This window comes from Oryctolagus cuniculus, chromosome 3 (genome assembly GCF_964237555.1).
Source record: "Oryctolagus cuniculus chromosome 3, mOryCun1.1, whole genome shotgun sequence".
Classification (NCBI taxonomy): Eukaryota; Metazoa; Chordata; class Mammalia; order Lagomorpha; family Leporidae; genus Oryctolagus; species Oryctolagus cuniculus.
This window is the reverse complement of record NC_091434.1, coordinates 125,213,370-125,240,099: the sequence shown is the minus strand read 5'-3', so window position 1 is coordinate 125,240,099 and position 26,730 is coordinate 125,213,370. Positions and strand designations below refer to the sequence as shown.

Sequence of the window (26,730 nt, the reverse complement as noted above, 5' to 3'; positions counted from 1 at the left end):
ATGAAAGAAGCCTTTAGCAGGCACAGGGGTGCAACCACATGTGGAACAGGAACAAACCACATGCTTATCATCGGAGTTCACACTATGTCTTCCTATGCTCCACGAGTCAGCTTTGTTCTTTCTTCCTCATGCACTGAAGTCAAATTTTCTTCCCAGGGCCGACAAAAGGGTCACTGAGAACTTATGAGTTTTCTGTCTTATAGTTTCAGCCACCACAAAGAGGCTACCCTGAAAACTAAAACAACTATAGTCTGAGTTTCTGTTAACTTTGCTTGATTTAGCTTTCCATTTCTAATGCAATCAACTTTTTGCTGGAAAGAAGATAATAACATTATTTACTAAACAGGAAATTGTGTTTGTGTGTCATTGTGTGTTTTGAGGAACAGGGTCTCAAGGTTGGGTGAAAAAGGTTATAGGGAGGTCATGGAGTAATTTGTCATAGTCATAGTAGAAAATTAGGACAAAGCCTAAAGCACAGGAGAAATGGGTTTCCTACGTGGGAAGATGGGGCTTCAGAAAAATGCTCCTTTCCTAAGCCTTCCTTCAGGATGTTCCCAGGGCCAGAGCTCCAGTCTTCTGGTTGGTTAATGAGATACCTGATGTTCCAAGTTTGCTTAACTTCCCCCACAGCACAGGGTTAGAGGGAGGCAGCGACTCAGGGCCACTCCAGTGGCAGCCCTGTTTCCTTCCTTCTCTACCAAGGCCAGGAGTTTGGGTGGGAACCAAGAAGGGTAGAACTTGAGGCACGGAAAGACTCACTTTTTTATTCTTTCGTCTGTTTGGTTGGTTTTGGTGAACATATTTCATGGAAATTTTCCTAGGTGCTTTTTCCTCATCTTTTCCCATTCTTGACGCCATATGAGAATGCTACAAAAAGTTCAGGGAAAGTACATATTATGAAAAAACTGTGCATGGATTTCAAAATGTTCACAGTAAAATAAGGTTACCTTTGCATTGCGTTTTTCCTTGCATGGAATTTTTGAAGTTCAAGTATCATGAAGTTACAAAGAAGCTTTCGCCTAACATCAGCCCTGTCAGCACCATTGTATGTTTGCTGTGCTGAGCAGAAAATTTCTAACAATATGTCTGAACGTATGCAGGGATAGATTAGCTTCTGGATTTTGAAACAATCTTTGCTGGAGGGTTTTCTACCTATATAGGAATTTAGAATAAGTCATCTTACTTTTGCTTGCTTAAGATTCTTGGTGTCTCCACAACGGTCTCATTCGGTGTACTATATCACTTATGTAGCTTCCATTGCTTACATTGTCTTCTTTTGCAGATTAATGGGATGCTTTTCTTTGCTCTCTCAGACTCATGGCAAGATTATTGTTAAGAACAACAGTATTTGTCATTGTCTTTATTCCTAACTCTTTTCACTACACTTAATTCTATTCACTATTCTTAATTCTATACACAGTGGAGCACTTGCCAGGTTGTCTCTTAGTGGCAACAGCAAGCAGACTTTAAACCATGAAGTTAGAGGTGCATGGAATTAGCCAAAAGCACCACACAGTCTATGGCTAAGCTGGAGTGTGAACTCAGATAGATGAGGTACTTCAAAAAGTTCATGGAAAAATGAAATTAAATGCAAATTAATTTTATTGCAATATGTTTTGAAATCCATGCAAAGTTTTTATTTTTTCATAATTCATGTTTTCTATGAACTAATTGAAAATACCCTGGCATGTGCCCCTGAAATCTAAGATCTTATCCGAAAGAAATTAGTTTTGCCTTCATTTCTGTTATCCCATGTAGTTTGTAATATATTTCCAATCATTTTTTAAATTCATTATTTTGTTTTGAATTTTTAAGTGTCCATCTTGTTTTGTTCTAGCCATGCTTTCATATCTTGAAATTTTCACTTAATGTAGGCTCAATCTTCTCTAATTCTTTTTGTTAAGTATTTGTAGTTGTTTTGTAATAATTCATTAATTTTTGTATACTATAGTTTTCCTAAGTATTTTTTCTAATGTCAGACACATCAATTCACCATTAGGAAACACATCATTGAGAACAATGGTAATTTGCAAATAAAGTTTTCATATTTTGATATTAAGATGAAAATTTTATCCTTATATGAGTAGTTTAGAGAATTTGTAATATTTGTGATGAAAGATTTTTCAGGATACTCTATTGTTTGACCACAAATAGTAAAAACCTTATTCAAAGAATGATATTGTTAAAAAAAAAAATAGGTAGAGATGTGCAATTTGGGAGATGCTCGAGCTGACTTGCCCCAACCGGTAGAGTTAGAAACATACCAGGGGATTCCAATTCAATCCCATCAAGGTGGTATGTACCAATGCCATCTCACTAGTCCAAGTGATCAATTTCTGTTCACAATTGATCATAATGATAGGACTAAGAGCCAAAGGGATCACATAAACAAGACTAGTGTCTGCTAATACTAACTGATAGAATCAAAAAGGGAGAGAACGATCCAACATGGGAAGCGAGATACACAGCAGACCCATAGAATGGCAGATGTCCTAAACAGCACTCTGGCCTCAGAATCAGCCCTTAAGGCATGCAGATCCGGCTGAAAAGCCCATGAGAGTATTTCATGCATAGAAAGCCAAGACACTCTGGCAAAAAAAAAAAAAAAAAAAAAAAAAAATGACCTAAATGAAAGATCTCTGTGAGTGAGATCCCAGTGGAAACAATGGGGCCATCAAAGAAGGAGGTACCTTTCTCTGAAGGGAGGAGAGAACTTCCACTCTGACTATGACCTTGTCTAAATATGATCAGAGTCGGTGAACTCAGGGGGCTTCCATAGCCTTGGCAGCTCATGACAAGAGCCTAGGGTGATTACTGATGCCATAAACAAGAGTGTCAATTTGTTAAGTCAACAAGAGGAGTCACTGTGTACTTACTCCTCATGCAGGATCTCTGTCCTTAGTGTGCTATACATTGAGATTTAATGCTATAACTGGTACTCAAACAGTATTTTTCACTTTGTGTTTCTGTGTGGGTGCAAACTGTTGAAATCTTTACTTAATATATGCTAAACTGATCTTCTGTATATAAAGAGAATTGAAAATGAATCTTGATAAGAATGGAAGGGGAGAGGGAGAGGGAAAGGGGAGGGTTTTGGGTGGGAGGGAAGTTATGGGGGGGGAAGCCATTGTAATCCATAAGCTGTACTTTGGAAATTTATATTCATTAAATAAAAGATAAAAAAATAATAGGTGGATGCTTGGGCTGGAGGTTAAGATGCTTACATCCCATATAGGAGTCCCTGGGTTTGTTCAATAATTGGCTTTGGCTCCCAATCCAGTTCCCTGATAATATAGACCCTGAGAGGCAGCAGTGATGGCTCAGGTAGTGAGTTCTCAGCTCTTGGCTCTGGCCTTGGCATTTATGAACATCTGGGGAATAACCCAATGGATGGGAGCTCTCTCTATTTGTTCATCTCTCTTTATATCTATAGTTCTCAGATGAATAAATTTTTATAATAATAGAAATTCCTGGCCGGCGCTGTGGCTCAATAGGCTAATCCTCCGCCTTGCGGCGCCGGCACACCGGGTTCTAGTCCCGGTCGGGGTGCCGGATTCTGTCCCGGTTGCCCCTCTTCCAGGCCAGCTCTCTGCTGTGGCCAGGGAGTGCAGTGGAGGATGGCCCAAGTGCTTGGGCTCTGCACCCCATGGGAGACCAGGAGAAGCACCTGGCTCCTGGCTTTGGATCAGCTCCATGAGCCGGCCACAGCACGTTGGCCGTGGCAGCAAAGGAAGACCTTTCTCTCTGTCTCTCTCTCTCACTGTCCACTCTGCCTGTCAAAAAAAAGAAAGAAAGAAAGAAAGAAAGAAAGAAAGAAAGAAAGAAAGAAAGAAAGAAAGAAATTCCTTGTATGTTGAGTTTGCAGGTGCCATCTTTTCAGATTTCATGTTTCCTTTGTGTCATTCAAAATACATTCCTGGCCATCCCCTAAAAGAGAAGCATGAAGACAGTGACCTCAATTATCTTTGCCTTTCCCCTTTCCTGTATAAATGCAAAGCCTTTCAAAAACATAAAATTATAATCTTTATATATTTCATTTGGTGATAAATGACCGGTCTCACAGATCTGACCACTTCAACCTATGAGTCAACAAGCATGTGCCCCAGTGTTGAAATCCTTAACATCAGTGCTTCAATCAGCTCTGAAACTTTCGTTGCCCAGTGGTCATACTAAACCCTCCTCTGTGACAAAACTATTGCAACTGTATGTCAGTCAAGTTTGCCTTAGGTATTGCACATCAATTTCATCTTCATTCCTGCAGTTAGATAGAAAATATTTTTTTGCTCTTCTTTTTGATTCACCTGACCTGGTTTATTCTGTTTGCTCTTGCATTCTCTCCCCCCAGGTGTTTGCCAAACTACTGTGAACATGGAGGGAGCTGCTCCCAGTCCTGGTCCACCTTCTATTGCAACTGCAGTGACACAGGTTACACCGGTGCCACCTGCCATAACTGTGAGTAGATACCAGTGTTAGTATCAAGATGCATTCAGCATGCAGCGGGCACTTTTTGTTAATTCATTGAATGTGTGTTTCTTGAGAGGATAGTTTATGCTTAATGCTAGTGGGCATGAAGGATTCAGGATACAAGCTATATGCTTTTGGAGTCCATGGTCCACCAGTATGAAAGACAGATGATGGAAATAGAGTTGTATAATCATTGAGAGAGAGGCAAGAAAATGTGCTACATAGAGACAAGGGGTAGCTATACAGTCAATGATATTGTGTTGATATTCTGCTGTTGGAATGAGTAACTTAATATCTCAGTGGTTACTTGTAGCCATGTCAATCCGATATTGCATACCTGTCACAGATTGATAAGAAGTCTTCTCCCATAATGCCCTCATTCTTTTATTTTTTTTTTTGACAGGCAGAGTGGATAGTGAGAAAGAGAGAGACAGAGAGAAAGGTCTTCCATTTCCATTGGTTCACCCTCCAATGGCCTCCGTGGCCAGCGCGCTGTGGCCGGCGCATCGCGCTGATCCAAAGCCAGGAGCCAGGTGCTTATCCTGGTCTCCCATGGGGTGCAGGGCCCAAGCACTTGGGCCATCCTCCACTGCACTCCCGGGCCATAGCAGAGAGCTGGCCTGGAAGAGGGGCCACTGGGACAGAATCCGGTGCCCCAACTGGGACTAGAACCTGGTGTGCCGACGCCGCAAGGCAGAGGATTAGCCTAGTGAGCCGCGGCGCCGGCCTATAATGTCCTCCTTCTGAGATGGTGACAGAGATTCCATCATCTGCAATGTTGCCATTGTAGGGAGAAGAAAGTACAAGGGAACATGTGCTAGCTCTTAAAATTTCTGCTGGGATGTGGAAAATGCTACTTCTTGTCACAATCCATTGGGCAAATAAAGTCACATGGGTACATCCAAATTCCCGGAAGGGGGAACTGCAGTCTTAGCATGTGATGCATGACAACAGCACCTGAGTATTGGTGAGAGGTATGGATGAGCACCTGTCAAATTGGTGACCTGGGGGATTTTAAATAAAGATATAGTAAGAAAACAAAAAGAATGCTTAGAAGTAAAGAAACAAATTGAAAGTCAAAACATCAGTCTTTTGAGGAAAGTATTATTTTTAAAGATTTATTTATTTATTCGAAAGGCAGAGTTACAGAGAGGTAGAGGCGGAAGTGGGAAAGAGGTCTTCCATCCACTGATTCACTGCTCAAATGGCAGCAAAGGCCAGAGCTGGGAAGACCTGAAGCCAGGAGCCAGGAACTTCTTCCAGGTTTCCTATGTGAGTGCAGTGGCCGAAGGACCTGTGACATCTTCTACTACTTTCTCAGGTGCATTAGCAGGGATCTGGATCAGAAGAGGAGCAGCCAGAACTAGAACAGCACCCATATGGGATGCAGGCAGTGCAGGTGGCAGCTTAACCTACTATGCCTCAGCACCGGCCCCTCTGCAAGTATTTCTGCATGGCTGAAGGGTGCTGATGGTAATGAGCAGACAGAATGACACAGCATAGCATATACAAGGGATAAAGGGTGAGACCACTAAACAAAGACATGGGATAAAGTAGAGAAATGTTTCCATTTAGAGACTGAATGCCAACTGTGCAAAATGGACTCTATGTATAAACAAGTGAGATGGATCTGAAGGTGTGGGATGGAGATCTAGGTGACTTCCTGGAAATATGAAATGTGAAGTGTCTTAGAAAGTAGAGGGATGGGAGAAGGATTCTCTAGAAGATGAAGCAACAAATCCAATAGGCAGTCATTTAGACTAGTGCTACAGATGCCCACATCCCACATTGAAATCCTGGATTCAATTCCCTGCTCTGGCTCCTGAATCTAGCTACCTGTGAGAGCAGATCCCGGGAGGCAGCAGCAATGGTTCAAGTAGTTGAGTTGCTGCCACTTTCATGGGAGATTTAGATTGCATCTCCGGCTCCTGGCTTTGGCCCCAGCCCAGGCCCAGTCACTCTGGGCACGTGGGGAGTAAACCAGCAGATGGGAGCTCTCTGTGACTGTCTTTCTCTACATCTCAAATTAATAAATCATTCAAAGACATAAAAGTATAGCCAAGCTGAAGCCTGAAGTTATTCTGAGGAATACAGCTGGGTTCTCATTTGGACAGAGCTCACTGGGTTTCGTCTATTCCTGCTGCTTCTGGGCTGGCACTCAGGGCTGCAGAATGGCAACTGTAGGAACCAGCTGGGCAAGGATCTGGCCCTAATCAGAGATGAACAATGTTGACACCCCTTTACTGAGGACATCTCAGCTAGTGCGCAGCTTCCTGTATGCCCTGGAACATGGCAGTCACCAGTGATACCCACAGAGGGGGCTAACAAAATCAGAGAAGAAATAGCTCAGTGATGATCCTGGGGTGATATTGTTATTGTTTATAGTTGCCTGGGAAAACAAAAACACTGCCATGTTCTGATAAAATATCTTATTTAAATTTTTCTATTTAAAATTTTGGAACAGTGAAGAGACTGGAATGAAAGAAATTGGATTTAAATTTTACTGCATTCTCATACTTGAATAAGTACATAATTTTACCACTTCAAAGCTCCCTATATTCACAGATCCTTTGAGGGAAAACTAATGAATTCTTGTAGGCCCATCATATGCTAAAATTACGTGTTTCTATGTAAGATTCACAACAAATATTAATCTATAAATTTTGTCTGGTCCCAGAAATATCCCCAAATAGCCAAGGACAACATATATTTGCATAGAAACATCGTAGGGCACACGTAGGGATTTTCAAATTGTAATGTCATTGCTTTTGCAAGAAGCTCAGAGGGAACCAGAATGATCATCAATTTAATAGTGAGAGAAGAGAACCTGAAAGAAAGCTAAATCAAAGCAACCCGAATTTTAGCTAAATCACATTGCAACATTTCTACGACTGTTAAAGCTCATGCTGCTCACTTCCTTTTAATGTAATTTAGCAATTTTTGGAGGAGTTCATCTGTACCAACACTGTTCTCCTTTAATTTACTCCATCCATCAGGCTAAAAATAGAAGATTTCTAGCTTTTGAAAAACAAGTGTGAAGTTGAAAATAAGTGGAGGTGAGGTGTTGACTTTTAAAGGAACACTGTCAAGGCTGATGAGCAGCAAACTCAACACACAAAGCCTTAAAAATATCATTCTTTTCTTTAACACCTTCCAATTCCTTTTTCTGTAAAATTGCTCAGTGCCTACCCTGCAGTCTATGACTCTATGAAACACCATCTTCTCTTCTGGGCACCCAGCCAGAACAAATCTGTGGTGCTTGGGTGTCTGTGACGTTTGGCAAGCACACCTTGGATGCCCGAGTGATTCAAGAATCTGTCCTCCCCCTAACTAGTCTCCCTGTCTCCCACTTGGGTGAGAAGCCTTGTTTTGAGTCACTTTGTGAACGAGTATATGCCCCACATGCAAGTGGAAGCTGCCGGAATGCAGAGGGTGGCACAGGCATGTCCTTAGGCAACAACAAACACAGACTAGTCCACAATTCTGCTCTGGTGGCAATGGAAGAATCAATGGTGTGTTGGGGCATGTGTTATTGGATGATCAGAAGGATCCTTCCATGATCAGAAGGACCAGATTGACCAAACATTTATAGTGAGATTTGAAAAGGAGTTGCCTGAGTGTTCTCTTAGTTGCTTTTAAATTCTTCAGGATTGGTTTTGCTTTTTTCATTGTTGGTGCTCTCTAGTAGGGCTAACTCAGAACTGACAAGATTCACTTCTTTCTGCTCAACTTTTGTAGGTAAGAGAGATTTGGGTGAGGTAGAGGTCCAGTGGATTCTCTAAGGAATAGAAAAATGGAAGTTGTCGAAGTCTTTAGACATGGCAGGTTGCTGTTGAGAGTAAAGATATCTACATTTTATCTCTTTTTTCCTTCTTATCTGATGATGCATACTGAACACAGGTATTCAAGTTAGGTCACAATTCAAACACACTTTGAAGAAAATCATCTGTAAAAGAAAAATGGGATGAGTGTGTGGGAAATTCCTGTTCTACCTCTAATAGTTTGTTCATCTGCAGAGGAAGCCTGAGTCCATCACCTATCCCATCAAGCCCCACTAGATACTGTTATACCATGTGTATTTCTCCTTGTAGACAGCGATTCTCCCTATGGTTGCCTTCTATTCTGCAGAGAAGAAGTTGAAGGCTCATTGTCTAACCCTATTTGTGAAAGAAAGAAAAAGAAAAAGAAAGAAAGAAAGAAAGAGAGAGAGAGAAAGAAAGAAAGAAAAAGAAGTTGAAGGCAAGCAGTGTTTGCAGTCCACATTAAGCCCTGGCAACCCAGTCAATGTTCAGAACCTTCAAATCACCAGAAAGAGTTGCCATGGTTATTGTCTCTACACGATGTGTGAGGTCAAGAGGTTATAAAATTGAAGCTTAAATTCTCAGTCTTGAGAATATAACTTGGCCATGATATTTTGTGTCCATGGTATTAGGTTTTTAAATTAAGAATGACTAAAAAGAAGAGGTTTTGGTTATAGAAGCTTAGTGTATAACTACATATCTATGAGGACATTAACACCCACAACAGTTACTTAACTTTTTCAAGGTCACATAACCAGTAAATGGTAGAGTTAGGAATTCACTTAAGGGAGTATGTCTGAAGATGCCAGATGCTTAAGCCCTATCTCTTTTTTTTCCCTTAAGATTTATTTATTCATTTGAGAGGCAGAGGAGGGGGGATAGAAAGAGAGAGGGAATGAGAGCGAAAGTGAGCGCAAGAGCGAGAGAGAGAGAGAGAGGACTTCCATCCTTTAATTCACTCCCCAAATGGCCACAATGGCCAGAGCTGAACCAATCTGAAGACAGGAACAAGGAGTTTCCTCCAGGTCTCCTACATGAGTGCCAGGGCCTTCTTTTTCTGCCTTCAAGGTCCATAGAAAAGAGCTGAATCAGAAATGGGGCAGCTGAGACTTGACCCAGCGCCCATATGGGATGCCAACACTGCAGATGTTGGCACAGATCCCTAAGCCCTATATGCTATTGCTGTATGAAACAACTGACTTTTTCAAAGTTTTGTGTGTGGACTTGGGAATAAGACATTCATGTCATATTTCATTTTACTTGAGACACCATAGAATGCTATAATATCATAATTGAAAATGCAATTTTAGGAAACTGAGTAATAAGAATGTTTCTGTGTTCTAGAATAATCATGAAAGCATGATGGAAGGAGGAAGTAGAATGAGTTAGGACCTGAAGGACAGCTTTAATATTTTTAATATCATCTAGTTCTCAATTAGCTACAGAAAAGGCACTATTGAGTCAAAGGCAATGGGTAGCTTTAAGGAACTTGGTTCATTTTTCCAGCTTGTTTTCCTAAAGTTTTATTATAATTTATGTGTTGATCCCTGTTTTCTAAGCTCTTTCTTTCTCTTTCCTGCCAGAATTAGTTACTGTAATTCATAATACTTCTTGACATGTCTTTTGCACATTGAAATGGAAATTATCATTGACCCTCATGGTGAGTTTTAGATTAAGAAAAAAATTTTTTTTAATAAGTGACTTGTAAAGTAGGAGTAGAGCTACTTATTTTAGAATTTTGTTTTATCATTCAACAAGGACACTGTGAAAGCGTATCTGGTGTCAGTTACTGTGCATTCAGTGATAACTCTCAAATTGAACATACTCAGTAAGTGATGCTAACACTTAGATTTTTTGCCGCTTATCCTCCTCCTGAGTGGGACTGTCTTTGATCTTCTCAATACCTATGTCTAATGATATTCTCATGGCCCTATTGAGGATCTCTCCTCTATTTCTCAGCCTTTGCTAATCCCTTTTCATATCATAACTTGTCTGACATCCTAACAATGTCTTATAGCTTGTTTTTCAGCTTTGCAAGAGAATGTCAGTTTTCTTCCTTTCCCAAGCCTGATATAGTGCTTCTTCCCTTGGGCAGTCAATAGTTAGGTATTGATTGGAAGCATATCAAGTTGTCTGGATATCATACTCTATAGTAGTCATCGCAGAGGAATAACACTTTTGCTAGTTTAGCAATAGGTAAGTGGACCTATGACTCAATGGCAATTGAGTGGTTGGAATTAAAGGATGGAGATGGAAGGAGATTGGGGTAATAAGGCAATTTATTTAAAAGCATGACTCCTATCTCTTAGCTCATGTTGATTCATACCCCAATAATATTCTGTGGGTTTCCTATCATGATCTAAAGAAAATTCATCTCACTTCATAACTCCAAATGCCATTAGCAGATTTTTCTCAAATGCAACCAATCACAAGGAGGAGGAGGAAAGTACCGATTGTTAAATTCATACCATGATTTATTTTATGATAATAAACACAGTCTTTTGTGTCAAGCTATGGGGTGAGAGCACTGTTTCTTTCTGAAGAAAGTGAGAAAGTTTTCAGAATAATTGACCTTTCAACACAGACTTGAAGAATGGGAAAAAAGAGCAAGGAAAATGACCTAGGATGAATGAGTAACAGGTGCTAAGGGCTAGTGGCATGAAGAGCCACACAAAAAGGAGGAGCTGTGAGACATTTGACACAGCTGGAGTCCGAGATGAGACAGAATGAGTTGCAGATGCAGGAAATGTAGCCAAAGAAGGTAATAGATAATAAATTAAGAAAGAGTTTGCTTCTCTTCTGCACAGTTAGGAGCCAGAAAGAGTTAGTTTCATTTTAGTGTTGGGAATTGACTTGCTAATATTTGCTTTGCTTTGTTTCATTGCTTATGCATTTCTTTTGGAGCTGTGTCTGTGATAGTGTTGAAAAGCACATACTCAAATGGGAAGATTTGGGTGCTCTGCCAAGGTATTAGGTACTATTTGCAGTAGTGTAGGCAGCATATACCGAAGATCACAAGCTTATAAGATGGGGCCTATTATAAAAAGTGAATGTAAAATGGAATCAATCAAATTTGAAGACACATTGAACACAGAAGAGATAAGCATGACCTTTAGCTTTTTGGTTTGTAAGACTTCATGGATGAATAATACCATCACTAAGTCTTTAGACCCAGCTTGCTGTGAAGGCCTAATTTCAAGTCCAGGCCTTCTAAGTTACAGTAACAACATATGACTTAGAGCAAGCTATGTTGGCTCTACATGTTTTATCTTCTTCATCTGTAATATGGAATGAAAAATAGCAATTACCATGTCAAATATGATGAGGATTAAATAAAATAGCATCTTTAAAGTATCTGCACAGAGCCTAGCAAATATTCCATTAGCTAATCTTTGCTTTTTTTTTAAAAAAAAAGATTTTTATCTATTTATTTGAGAGGTAGGGTTATAGACAGTGAGAGGGAGAGACAGAGAGAAAGGTCTTCCATCCACTGGTTCACTCCCCAATTGGCCACAATGGCCGGAGCTGTGCCGATCCGAAGTCAGGAGCCAGGAGCTTCTTCCAGTCTCCCACTTGGTGCAGGGAACCAAGGACTTGAGCCATCTTCAACTGTTTTCCCAGGCCACAGCAGAGAGCTGGATTGGAAGATAAGCAGCTGGGACTAGAAATGGCACCCATGTGGGATGCCGGCACTGCAGGCAGAGGATTAACCTACTGTGCACCATGCTGGCCCCTAGCTAGTCTTTGAATAAATAGAGGACATGTAGGATGAGGAGATTTAGTGGATGCTACCATCAACTGAGCTTGGGACTCCATGTTTGCCCGAAGAACTATTTGCTGTGCAGAAGTAGATGGAAATCTCTAGAATGAGACCCTAGGGGAAGATCAGAATCAATGTTGTATAGTTGCTAAAACTTTACGAGTAGATAAAGTCAATTAGGTGTGTTAGGTAAAACTTGGAAAGAAAATATTTTAAGGCACTCTGAAACACAACCAAGAAGTAATGGTGAAAAAAAATAAAGGAAAACTTAAGAAAGAGTGCTAAGTAGAGAGTCAGAAGAGCAGTGTTTCTGGAATAGGGATGTCTATTACTCAGGATACTCTTTAATCACAGTAGTTGGCAATTCTTGAATGACTTGATAGATACTTTAAAAGGCAGCTGAGGGAAGTACAGTCAGGGAAAAAAAAGCAAAGAAGGAAACAAGTGTCTATAGGCCTCCTCTGATTATAGAACTAGTGAAATACACTAGAATTTGCCATTTCTTGGAGAATTTGCTGACTGAGTGCTATTCTAAATAGTGTCAGAATCCAGGTAATTAAAAAAACATTCCCTACTTTAAGATGAATTCTCCATCCTTCCGGTTTCTCCTGAATGTAATTCAGAGAACAGGGCTGACTTTACAGAGGTTGCTGCTGTGTAGAAAAGACAACAGAGTGAGTTGAATTGGGTGTGAAAGATTTCTTGGATGAGCAATTCACTGTGCCCACAGGACCAGAGTTGATTAGGCAGGCATGTTATGAGAGTGAGTATCAAAGAATGCACCTGCAATAAGTGTGAACATGGAGGATGCTTGGGATTCATTCAAGACACTAAGAGGAGGATAATGGACATTTGTTGAACGGCTTTTAAATGCCAGGTACTGTAATTAGTGCTTTATGTATAGTAGTCCTCCCTTATCCATATGGAAAGGGATCCATGATCCCCAATGGATGCCTGAAAATGTAGATGGTACCCAATCTTATATATATGAGTACTACATCTATTCCTATACTTATATATCCTTTGTTGGAATTTAGAAATCAGATACAGTGAGAGCTTAACAGCAATAACTAATAGAATAATAGTAATAACAAACTGTAATAAAAGTTACTCCAATTTTATTGGAAATATTTTTTGGAAATATTTTTTCTGGAAATATTCATTTAAGAATTTTGCAATTGACCATGAATGACTGAAGTTACAGAAGCAAAGTCTCAGATAAGCAGCGTTGTAATATATCTCATACTATGAATATATCACACAAGGTTACAGTATACATATATTTATGAGGCCCTCTTTACATTCTTAGCCCTGACTCTGTTTAGACTATGGCAGTTTTTCTAGCAACTGTACTTTTGGATATGCAAATCTCAGGATTTTCATTCGCCTTCATTTGCCTGTGTGACCTCTGTTAACTCCAGCAAGAAGACGACCTAGACCATTCTCAACCACGGTACCTCTCCCTCTTTCCACACTCTCTCTTGTAGCATTGATTCTGCCACATTAATTTGTTTGGCATTTGTTTTCCTTCCCAAACTGCCAGTTTATTGTGCAGTCTTCTTTGTTTGTCTGGCAATACGGACATATAATAGACAATCAATGAATGTAAACATTCTTTTATGGTCAAAATGATGAAAAGCCACAAGGCTGGTGGAAATGGATTTCAAACTCAGCTTTAGATGGCCTGAAAGAACTTCCTCTTCACATTACAACATCTACAGGTAGAAGGAAGAACACTCTGAAGTATTTGATGGGACACAGAATGATTTAAAAGCAGCACTTATATAACGATTTCTTATCAGAGACGGAGAGGAATCAAAGACATGTATTCACCTTGTATTGGTTTTCTTTGACTTGAATACATCTTAGTGATGTAAGAGTTTCCTGAATCTATCTCTTCCATGTTGATTTGCTCAATTTTTTCCTTTATTTCCTCTTAGTGTCTCTCCTTCAAACTTTTCCTATCCTCTTGTTAACTGAGGCTACAGTGAAGTCAACTTCAATTCCTGAGACTGGTTTGTCAAAGTGAAAGAAATATAATCACAAATTCTGGCTCCTGTCCAAACTCCTTGAAGCAACAAAAGTTCCCAAAATATGAGAGAAGATAATTAATTGAAGATAATCTAATTGTTGATATTACTGTCTTTGGAGAACCATTGATATTTACTTTGAACATTGAACAAGAACAATGAGCACTTATTTCTAAATTATTTCAATCAACAGAAGATGAATTACCAATGAAACACAAAGCTCTAGTATGTCCCAGGAGAAAGAAGTAATCTTGCATATACTTACATACTAAACTCAATATAGGAAGGTGTATTTTCTTTCTGTGCTTGCACTGTGAATCCAGACAGACCAGGATTACTCATAGATGCCTATTATGGACAAATTATTAAGTTTTTTAATCCTTGGTTGCTTCATCTATGAAATAATAACATTGGCACACAGATATTATGTAGATTAGTGGTGAGACACACAAAACATCTAGCACAATATATGGGATTTAGAATTTCCATGTTAAGTGGTATCTGCTATTTATATAAAATTATCTTCATGCAATTTGAAGACTATTTTTCATCCATGAGACATCTAATTGCGTACCTTCTATGCTACTAAGTCTTATGGCTACAGGAACATTTCCCACTGTGTGTGACCTGATTAGACATTAGGTTTTGGGAGGCAGTCATTGGTCACAGCAGATAAGAAGCTATTTGGGACAATCACATCACATATCGTAGTGCTGGCTTGAGTCCTGGCTCTGCTTCTGATTCCAGCTTCTTGATAATGTGTACCCTAGGAGGCAGCAGGTGTTCAAGTATTTTGGTCCTTGCCACCCACGTGGGAAGTCTACATTCAGTTCTTGGATCTCAGCTTAGACCTGACCCACCTCTGGTGATACAGGAATTTGAGGAGTAAATTGATCTTTCTCTGGCTCTATATTTCTGTTTTTCAAATTAAAATATTCCAAAATAGATAAGTAAATAAAAAATTTTTCATTGAAAGGAAATTAGGCTTTATCATAAGGTGTCACCATCAGTAGAAGAACTGAGGGGTCCTCAGGCTACACTTAGTAGGAAGAATCAGATCCTCTTGGCCACAAATGACCTTGGGCAAGTCACGTACTTTTTATAACCCATTATTCCTTGTGACTATAATGTGAATTAGATTGGGATTATCTGTGGTCCCTAAGAAAGCTTAATTTTATTTGCTCCAGCAGTATGACCCTGAATGTCGGTGGACTCCATGTGCTCTGGAGTCACACTGCAAAGTTTCTGTGCTTCATCTTACACACTTCTAAAGTTCTACTCTGAATAAGTGTAAGTATTGTGTAAGACATATATTTCATCTCTTTCCTATAGTTTAAAAAACACTGTGTTCATTCACAGTATTAATGCAATTTAAAGTAAGACAAGTTAAAATCAGAGGTGATTTTTGGTGGGACTCATAGATAGTGAAGTCTATTCATCTTCCCATGGAAGCAATCAAGGAGTTGGATTTCTGGCATTGGGAATGGGTAGTCTTAAAAAGCACTACGAGAATGAACAAACGGTGCACTGGCTCAACACAGTGTATCAGTTTTATTTTAATTCATGACTGACTTGATATCTAAATTATCATTAAATAAAGAAATTTCAAGGGTGTTTGACTTAATCTTATAAAATAATTTCACCTATGTAACTCAGAAAATATTTCTTCATCCATTAAAATTCTATAACATAATAATAATGTCATCTAAGTCAAGTTATTTCTCCAAATTGGGCATCACTTGTGCCATATTCAAGAGAAATAATAGAATCTGCCCTTATTTCTCTTGGAATGAATTTGAAAATCAATGGGCATGAAATCTCTGAAAAGGATGATCATAAGTGTTCCTTGCAGGTTCGTTCTTATGTATTCACATAATTGTGTTCACACTGCAACCTTGATGAGGAACAACACAAGTGTTCTTCTGTGTGATGTGCAAAGGAAAGACATGAGAGGCAGAACTGTGTAGCACTGAGCCCAAGGACATGTAGTTTGAAGCCTCCAGTAGGACAAAAACTTGAATCATATTCTGGGTGAGGTCAATTATGTTAAGTGAAATTCTAGTATTATTTTTAAATTTAATTTTCATTACTTGTTTTCTGAGAGCAGCTTCGGTCCTGCCATTGCCCAGCTTCAAATTCTCTGGTGGCTCTCCATTGTCTTAATAGTTAACACAAAACTTGATAAATTCAGCTCAGTATGTTAGCCCCATCACTATTTGGAGCCCTCAGGTCATAAACTGTTTTCAGTTGTGTGCCCATGTGGAGCGGGTTCAGTGGTTTTAGATCGACTGCATCCCTTGAACACATCGAGTTTCTTTTTACCACTGCGACCTTTTGGACCTGGCAGCTATTTCTGATGCATTCTCTCTAATCTTTTCTGGATCATTTTTCTACTCAATATTCTGCACCTGTGCTGAGATTATTGTCCTTTGGGTCTTTCTCTACTGTTAGTTTCAGTTACTTGAGGTCAGGCAAATTGTGCTTTTTTGTATATGCCCTCAACACCTAGCACCTGATCTGCAATACTGCTCAGGCAGAAAGAAGTACTGAGAGAAGGAAGCCTCCATTTTCATCTTGTGGACACTTGTTCAGGGCCATAATTTGATGTCTTTTCCCTTAAGGAAGAGTGAGAGAAAGTAAATTACATCATACCTCACAGCATTTTTCTTTTTTAAGATTTTATTTTCTTTATTTGAAAAACAGAGAGGTAGAGCCAGAGAGAGAGAGGTGTTCCATCTGCTGGTTCACTCCACAAATGACCACAACAGCCAGAGCTGAGCTGATCTGAAGCCAGGAGCCAGGAGCTTCTTCCAGGTCTCCCACAGGGGTGCAGGGGCCCAAGGACTTGGGCCATCTTCTGCTGCTTTCCCAGGACAAAACAAGAGCTGGATCAGAAGTAGAGCAGCCAGGTCTCGAACTGGAGCCCATATGGGATGTGCTCCACTGCAGTCTAGGGCTTTCACCCACTGCCCTACAGTGTCGGCACCCCCCCCTCATTTTTCTTTAGTTATCATGTAAGAAAACTTCCCATTTTTAATCTAATGAAAGAACTGAGGCTCCTGCTTTTTAGTTGAAGTCTTTTTCTTGAAGATTCCCATGTCAAATCCTCTTGGTGCTCAAACCAGCTTGCAAATCATCCTGTACTTGGCATAACTGTAGTGCACAATTTTAAGACATTAGCATAAGTAGGACTTTTGGATTAGCAAGTACATGTAGAAAACATAAAAAGGAAATAAAACCATCCATCGTCATAGCAGGAAACTCGACTCAGTTTATTAGTCTGTCAACGGAGCAGTTGTCAAAGTCAGTTTTCCACTTGCGCAGCCTCCCTGCTAGCAGCTAATGTGATGATGGAGACCCTGGCAATCATTCCCTCACTCTTGTCTCCCCGCTGCGAGTGTCAGGATGAATGTGAGAGAAGCGAGTATTTCTGTCTGCTGATGTTTGATTTTGTGACTGCATGTTGTCTAAATGGACATTCATTGGAGTAACCGCATGCAGAGCAGGGATATCAGAGCTTCAGGGCCCTCAGAAGAAAGACCTGTGCTCTCTAGGTCCAAGCAACAGGAGTCTTGAGTCCAGTGACATCAACAGAGGACAGTCATTGCTACAGAAAATAAATTTGTTCTCTTTTTTAATTGTGTTTTACTTTATTTTTAACTTTTATTTATATAAGGTGAAGTAATGTATGCATTTCACATATGCAGATTTAGAAGTATAGTGCTATTTCCCACCCTATCCTCCCTCCCTTGTTCCAACTCCCTCCTCCTTCCTTTCTTATTCTTTCTTTTAAATTTTACAATGACATACTTACAGTTTATTTTACACTCATAAGATTAACCCTCCACTAAGCAAAGAATTCAACAAATCATAAGAAGAAAAAGAAAAAAAAAAAAACACTGTTTCCCAACAGTAGAGACAAAGGCTGTAAACATTAATCAGTTCTAAAAATGTCAATTTTGCTCACGTACATTACAATTTTTTGTACTCCATTAGTTAGCACTAATCAGGGAAAAGGTGATATTTGCTTTTTGGGAGACTAGTTTGTTTTGCTAAGTATAATGGCTTCTAGTTGCATCCATTTTGTTGCAAAAGATAGGATTTCATTCTGTTTTAAGGCTGAGTAGTTTTCTTGGAGATGAAATATAAGAAAATATTTTCTGGAGAGGAGACTGTCCTTGGTTCAAGTTCAGACTCCACTGATGACTAGTTGAGTCACCTGGGAAAAATTAGTAATCTTCTGTGAGGCTTTACCTTTTCTTCTCTAAGTATAGGGATAGTAATTCCCATATCTCATTAACTTTTTTGTTGATTAAAGAAGGGGTCAAAAGGCATTGGATGTAGTTTCTATATGAGAGTTACTTATGTAAGTTTCCTTATTTGCTTCATCAGTTCTTTACAGTTTACATGTTCTGGCTTTCTGGGATAACTTTTGTGCTAGAGGCAGATGCAGATTTCTATGTTTGAAAGTAACCTCTGAACAGAAGTGTTTTTTAAAAACTTTTATTTAATAAATATAAATTTCCAAAGTACAGCTTATGGATTACAATGGCTTTTTCCCTCCCATAACTTCCCTCCCACCTGCAACGCTCCCATCTCCCACTCCCTCTCCCATTCCATTTGCATCAAGATTCATTTTCAAGTATCTTTATATACAGAGGATCAATTTAGTATATATTAAGTAAAGATTTCAGCAGTCTGCTAATACTAACTGATCAAATTAAAAAGGGAGAGAACAATCCAACATGGGAAGCGAGATACACAGCAGACTCATAGAATGGCAGATGTCCTAAACAGCACTCTGGCCTCAGAATCAGCTCTTAAGGCATTCAGATCTGGCTGAAGAGCCCATGAGAGTATTTTAGGCATGGAAAAAAGGAGGACCTAAATGAAAGATCTCTGCGAGTGAGATCCCAATGGAAAGAACGGGCCATCAAAGAAGGAGGTACCTTTCTCTGAAGGGAGGAGAGAACTTCCACTTTGACTATGACCTTGTCTAAAAAAGATCAGATTCGGCGAACTCAAAAGACTTCCATAGCCTTGGCAACTCATGACAAGAGCCTACAGTGATTACTGAAGCCATAAACAAAAGTGTCAATTTGTTAAGTCAACAACAGGAGTCACTGTGCACTTACTCCTCATGTGGAAGTGTCTTCTTGATTTCTTCCTCAAGCTGATGCTAGAGACATAGGCTGATCAATAATTCCTGTCATCACTGGATTTCAAGTCTAGCTTATGACTTTCTGTAGTTAGTTCCATTTGGGTCCTCAATGATCTTAGAATGGCAAACTTGCCATCTAACCCTCTTAGAGGGTTTTGTAGTGTCTCCCAGAGATGGTGAGTCACAACCATGTGTTTTAGCCTTACCACTATCACATCTCTGTCTTGTGTGAAGTCAGATGTTCGTGGCCTCCAAAGTCCCTGAAATCACCAAATTCAGAAAGTAATAAGGAAATGATAATCAGATTGCAAAACTGCTTTAACTCATATTAATTAGTGTATAGGATACTTATCATTGGCACACTATAATTAAAATTAATTCCCAAATCAATGACTAGAGCTGATTCCATACTTCACTTGGGCTGCTGTGATGTCAGAACTGATTGTGGTACATCTCTCCTGCCCTTAGGTTACTTGCTCACATGACACACGTGTACAACAGGCATGTGTAAATAAGCCTTTACTATGGGTCTCAGAGTGGACGAAACACAAGTGGGTGACACTTGTGCCATTGAGGCTCTGATTCTAGTTTTTGAGGAATTTAAATATGAGCAAGCATGGGAAAGTTGTTGCATTGTATACTCAGAAAATAATACAAGATGGTACATGGTCAAAAAAAAATGGTTGAATACATTGAACAGCTACAATATAGCCAGTGAGTAAGGAGAAGGAGATAAGATGTGAAGAGAGAGGATGCTGTATAATTGTGCACTTCAACTGGATCTGAAACCTATTGTGATCTGCACAGCCAGAGAAAGCTAGGGAAGGGAGAGAGTGTGGGTTGATGCTAATTTCAATGGCATCCTTGCAGTTTGAATTTGATTATAGAGTTACACTATAATTCATTTCATGAATCCACAACTGATGGACTTTTATAGATTTTTTAAAACCTTATACAAATAAAGCCACAGTGAATAAACTTGAACACATGCCATTTTACACATTTGCAAGTATACAAATATCTCGAGGTTAAATTCCTAGAAGAGGAATTGCTGGGTCAAAGGTGAGATGTGATTTTGTTGCATATTGACAAGTTGGCTTCCACAGGCACTGAGCCAATTTTCACTTGTAATAGCAATGCAGGAGTGTCAGTGTCCCCATAAGCTCATTAAAAAAGAAAGTTGCAAAATGTTAGGATTTTTGCTTTGCAGGAAAATAGAAACAACATTATTTAAGGTCTGGTGGTGTTAACAAGTGATAGGAGAACTCTATGAATGCTTGGCTCTCATCCTCATAGCCGTCAATGTTAATAGTTAAATTTTTTCATGATGATTAAAGAAATGCAATGTTCTGCCTGTTTGTCTATCTATCTATCTATCTATCTATACATCCATCCCTTCCTGTATCTATATATTGCTGTCTATAGACTATGTGTACATACAAGGCTATTTCAAATATGCAAATAGTTCATAGAAAATGGAGTAAAAACATAATTATTATTCTGTTGCAAAAAAGTTTGAAATCCATGCATATTATTTTTATAACACAAACTTCCCCCAAATTTCTGAAGAACCCTATATGCAAAGATTTCAAAAAGTTTTTGCATCATAGCAAATTTATCTTTTTTTAAAGATTTTTATTTATTTATTTGACAGGTAGAGTTACACACAGTGAGAGAGAGAGAGACAGAGAGAAAGGTCTTCCTTCCGTTGGTTCACTCTCCAAATGACCGCAACGGATGGAGCTGTGCCAATCCGAAGCCAGGAGCCAGGTGCCTCCTCCTGGTCTCCCATGCAGGTGCAGGGCCCAGGCACTTGGGCCATCCTCCTCTGCTTTCCCAGGCCACAGCAGAAATCTGGATTGGAAAAGGAGCAACTGGGACAGAATCCGGCACCCATATGGGATGCTGACACCGCAGGCAGAGGATTAACCTAGTGCTCCATGGTGCCGGCCCTGAAAATGTATCTTATAATTCCATTTCCATGAACATTTTGAAGTATATTTGTTAGTCTCTCTGTGTGTGTGTGTGTGTGTGTGTGTGTGTGTGTATGAGTGTTTACTTTCTGTCTTTAAGAACTTGAGGAGAGAGAAATCTGTACATATAGAATGACTTCTATAAGGTGGAACATGGCTACGGTTTATTCATTTATTTAAAAAGCAGCGTTTCAAGGGATGGGGAAGTAGGAGAGAGAGAGAGAGAGAGAGAGAGAGAGAGAGAAGTGGAAGGGGGGAGAGGGAGAGAGAGAAGAGAGATATTCCATCCATTGGTTCATTTCCCAAATTGCCTCAACAGCTGACACTTGGCCAGGCCAAAGGCAGGAGCAAGGAATCCATCTGGATGTTCCATTTAGGTGGCAGTGGCACAAGCACTTGGGCCATCTTCCACTACTTTTCCAGGTGCATTACCTAAGAGCTGAACCAGAAGTGGAGCAGCTAGAAACGGAACTGGTGCTCATAGGGGATTCTGGTATTGCAGGCAGTGGCTTAACCCTCTGCACCACATTGTCAGCCTCTGGCTATATGTTTAATAAGTGAAATATGAGGAAGCCTTACAATGTTCATAAAAAAGGAGTCAGAAACTTCCATGGAACTTTAAATTAAATTTAAAAAAAATGAGAGGCAGAAGAAAGAGAAGGAGGGAAAAAGGCAGCTCCCATCTGCTGGTTCAATACCCAAATGCCCAAAACAGCCAGGATAGGGCTGGTGCTAAAGGCAGGAGCTGCGAATGCAATCCAGGTCCCCCATATGGGAGGCAGGAACCCAATTATTTGAGCTACGACTGCTTTCTCCAAGAATCTGCATTGGCAAGAAGCTGGAGTCTGGATTTGAAGCCAGATAATCTGAACCCAGCCAAGTACTCCAGTGTGCGACACAGTCATCTTAACCACTAGGTTACATACTTCTCCCTCAATTAACTTGTTAAAAGTATTTTTTTTTTCACTTTTACTTAACATGCAAAGTGACAGACAATGCTCAGATCCCTACAAAAGCTGGGGCTGGACCAGGCCAAAGTCAAGAGCCAGGAACCCACTCCAGCTCTCTCAAATGGGTGACAATGACCCAAGTACTCGAGCTGTATCATGAGCTGCCTCCCAGGCTATGAAGTAGCAGGAAGTTGATTTTCAACAGAGCCAGAACTCAAATGAGGCACTCCGATATGGGATGTGGGCATACCAACTCCTGAGCCTAATGCTAGCCCTCTCCATGAACATTTTGATGTTCCCTTGTAGATCCAACTGAACAGTTCAGATCAAAATAGCACATCCTAAGGTCATGCATCTTTTTATAAGGAAAAGCAGAAACACATCCTTAGAGTATGCCATTGATGACAGCAGGTGGAGGGGATATAGGGTACAGGAGTCCTTGGAAGCAGAAGGAATGCCTGACTTTTCAACGGTTATCGCAAAAGGGTCATGGAATTCTGGTAGGGAGGATGGTGAAGAGCTGGTATGTGGACCATTGAAGGAAGCAGGTGGACTGGAGTGGAGAATCTGCCTAGGGAGGCATTGGGTAGCCAGGCTGAAAGACACTAGAGATCTGGGGCAAGAATATGCTTTTGATACTTTTTATGTCCTCCCAGTTCTCTGGACAACACAGATCTTTTTATTTCTCTATTAGCAAGGATCATCCCAGGTTCCTTGATTGTAAATTAAAATCATAGCGAGGTGAGAATAAATGTGCAAGAGGGAAAGAAGTGAAGGTTGAAATAACGTCTTTGTAATTGTCTCTCATCTCCTCAGCCTTCCTACTTAAAACAATCCAATCCTCTAATTAGAAAATGAAAAATAAAAGTGAGCACACAGATTCCCTTGTATGATTCCCCTACCAAGAAATCAAAAGCTCTTTCATTTTCAATTTTCTAGCATGACAGCTTAAAACAATCTCATTAAGGACTTTGTTGAATATTGGTAAAGGTTAGGCAGTGTGATTGAGAAAACATGTTTGAGAGTTTGAGCAAAAAAAAAAAAAGATAGCTTCAAATTTAAGTTGAATTTACCTTAAATTTAACTTTCTCAAAACTTGAAAGTGAACAAGGGGGGAAAGTAGCCAGGTAATGATCAGTTGAGAGACCCTTGCTCAAATCTGGAACCTGGCAGGTGCACAGGCCAAACCAATGCCCTACAATTGCAAGCCTAATGGGATGAAATGTGAAGTGGTGCATACTGAGGTCCCAGCCTGCTGAGAAAAGGAAAATCCTGTGATATCTGTGCATAATACATCTGAGAAAAGAGAAAGACAATTTCCATTGTGCTTGAGGCCACCTTCCACAGAGGTGACAGTCATGTTTGCAGTATAAATAGTACTCTATAAAATCTATTCGTGAGCAGAAAAAAGTACAGTTCTTGGGCTTGAGCTCCGTTACACGCAGGGAAGCATGGTCTTATATGGTGAAAATTCTCCCTGCTTTAAAAAAGGCTCAATGGACTGAGACACAAGTGATCTGGAAAAAACTACAAATTGAAGTTGCTGTTTAAATCTGGTGGTGCCATCTTCAGTGTCAAGGAATAACATGATATCTTAGCATGAGACTTTTTTTAGGGGTCTGAAGGTCTTAGTGACTTTGTCTCTTGTCTGCTAGCCTGCAAGCTTGTGCTTGGGGAGCAGGAAGCCACCTCTTAGGAAAATATTCCAAGGGGAGTTATTGCTGCATGCCTGATTTTGTCTGCTCTGGGAAGAAGCATTTAACTTTAAGAGGCAGGCAGAGTTTCCCTACCCAACCATCCATGTATAACCATTCCCCAAGGGAGTTTTAACTTGAAATTTCTGACGAAGACAAAGGGAGAAATAAATGTATATCCACAGTATGGAAGCCAAAAGGACAGATTAAGAACAACTGGACCCAAGGCAAACCCTGGAAAAAAAATCCTGCAAATTGTGTGCTGCCAGTCTGTATTCTTTATTTAAGGTTGATTTGTTTATGATGGGCAGAGTTAAGGACAGGGGAAGAGAGGGAGTAAGGGAAAAGGGAGGAGAGAGAAAGAGAAAGAGAAAGAGAAAGAGAAAGAGAAAGAGAAAGAGAAAGAGAAAGAGAAAGAGAGAGAGAGAGAATCTTCCATCTGCTGGTTCACACCCCAGCAGATGGCCACAATGACTGGAACTGGGCTAGTTTGAAGCCAAGAGCCAGCAGTTCTATGTGGGTCTTCCACGTAGCCTCATTACTTGAACCATCTTCTGCTGCTTTCCCAGGCACGTTAGTAGGGAGCTAGATGGGAAGCACAACAGCTGGGACTTGAACCAGTGCCCAGAAGGGATGCTGGCATCACAGGCAGCAATTTAACCCACTATTCTTCAATGCTGGTCCTCCAGTCTGTGTTGATGATCTAGGAGATGGCCGTTGCCTGATTCTGGGCTTGGGCACTGTGTGCTGAGCTGGGGCAGGAAAAGTTTTAAGTGGCTGAAAACTTATTTAATTTGAGGAGCCCCATGTAGATATTTTTCCAAATTAATTTTAGAATGAGGAAATACGTTGCTTCAAATTGCTGCTTTTACGAAAGACAGTATCATTGATATTTTCAAATTTAAAAATACACAAGGGTAGGGACAGGCACTGCAACACAGCAGGTTAAGCTGTTGCTTGGGACACCCACATCCTGTATCAGAGTGGCTGAGATCAAGACCCACTTCTGCTTCCCATCCATCTTCCTGCCAATGCACACCCTGGGAGACAGCGGGTAGTGGCTCAAGTACTTGGTTCTTACTGCCTGTGTGGGAGACCTCAATGAAGCTCTTGATCCTCAGCTTCTGTCTGGCTCATGCCTGGCTATTGTAGGCATTTGAGGAGTGAAACAGTAGATGGAATGCATTTATCTCTCTCTCTCTCTCTCTCTGCATCTCAAATACATAATATACTTGGAAAATAAATAAATAAAAATATACAAGGATGTTTTAAAAATTAATTGAAAATGGTGCAGACTGAAATTGAACTATTCACAAAAAGTTTTTGCATAATACATATTTCCATTATTTTTTGAGGATCCTGTCATATGTATGAATTTCCATTTGTTCTGCACCAAAATTAACTTGCCTTTTATTTTCACATTTCTATGAAATTTTTGAGGTACTTTTGTGTATATAATAATTTTATTAACTGCCTGACAAAATTTTACATTATTTTTATTTCCTTATATTTCTGGCTACTTTATCTTTTTTTACAAATAATTTTCATTAATTTGATCATTTGAGAAGGAGAGAGAGAGCTCCCATTCACTAGTCTGCTCCCCACATGTTGGTAAGGGCCAGCATTGAGAAACAGTAACATAGGTGAGGTCTCCCACATGGGTGGCAGGAATCCAGTCACTTGAGTTACTGCTTGCTGCCTCCCATGGTCTGTATTGGAAGGCAGCTGGAATCAGCAGCTGAAATCAGGTTTCAAACTCAGACATGTTGATTTGGGATGTGGGCATCTTAACTGCTAGACTGAATTCCCTTCTGTAACAACTTTGTCTTTGCCTCCTGAAACAACAATTTTGTGAAAAAAAATTAATGAGGCAAAAGATATAATTCAGTTTTTTTCTCTAGTATAATTTATTGAATTATTACATTGATAGCTTCAAAAAGTTTAATTTTTTTAGCTTCACACCTTATTATTGGCAAAGCTACATAAACTTTTATGATCGAGGTTGAAATTAGGACTAAATCAAATCCCATAAATTAGATATGATTTGTAAGAATTTCCACAGATTAGCTTCTAGTTCCACATATTTCCAATCTTGCTTCTCTCCCACAATCTATATTTTTGTTTTTCTTTTTTTTATTTGACAAATAGAAATAGACAGTAAGAGAGAGACAGAAAGGTCTTCTTTCTGTTGGTTCAACCCCCACCACCACCAAAATGGCCACCATGGACAGAGCTAGGCCAATCCAAAGCCGGGAACTCGGTCATTCCTCCTGGTTTCCCATGTGATTGTAGGGGCCCAAGCACTTGGGCCATCCTCCACTGCCTTCCTGGGCCACAGCAGAGAGCTGAACTGGAAGAGGAGCAGCTGGGACTAGAACCCGGTACCCATATGGGATGCCGGTGCCACAGGAAAAGGATTAACCAAGTGAGCCACGGCACCGGCCAATCTATATTTTTCTAGAGTTGGCTAAACAGGAAGCATTGCTGGTGAGGTATAAGCCACTACCTTATGGTGTTTTGTTAAGGTGTTGTATTTTCATAGCAAACTTCAGGGGTGTTCAGGGAAACCACTCCTGATTCACAATGGCTGGCTCATAACTTAATCAAACATGGAAGCGTCTGCACATGGCATGGTTCTATCCCACCCAACTAACCTGTGTCCACAGCATGACTTCTCTAACTGGATCTTGAAGGTGCTTGTGGCGTCTCCCAGTCTCTCTAGCACAAGAGGTATGACAACAGAAAGAGTGGGGGAATGGGACAGTGATATTAACCAGTTTGAGAGTTTTAGGTCAGCATCTTCTTTTAATAGATTCCAAATTAAAATAATTTTCTTTTTTTTTCTTTTTTTTTTTTAAACTTTTATTTAATGAATATAAATTTCCAAAGTACAGCTTA

The 26,730-nt window shown here is 40.0% G+C and overlaps 1 protein-coding gene across 1 annotated transcript in view; it reads left to right on the top strand.

The window, feature by feature from the left end:
- CNTNAP5 (contactin associated protein family member 5) overlaps positions 1-26,730 on the top strand; it is a 985,000-nt gene that overhangs the window by 579,089 nt on the left and 379,181 nt on the right. The window contains exon 11 of the mRNA XM_051848810.2: positions 4,346-4,452. Coding sequence (XP_051704770.2) covers positions 4,346-4,452 — 107 coding nt within the window. The remainder of the gene's footprint in view (positions 1-4,345; positions 4,453-26,730) is intronic.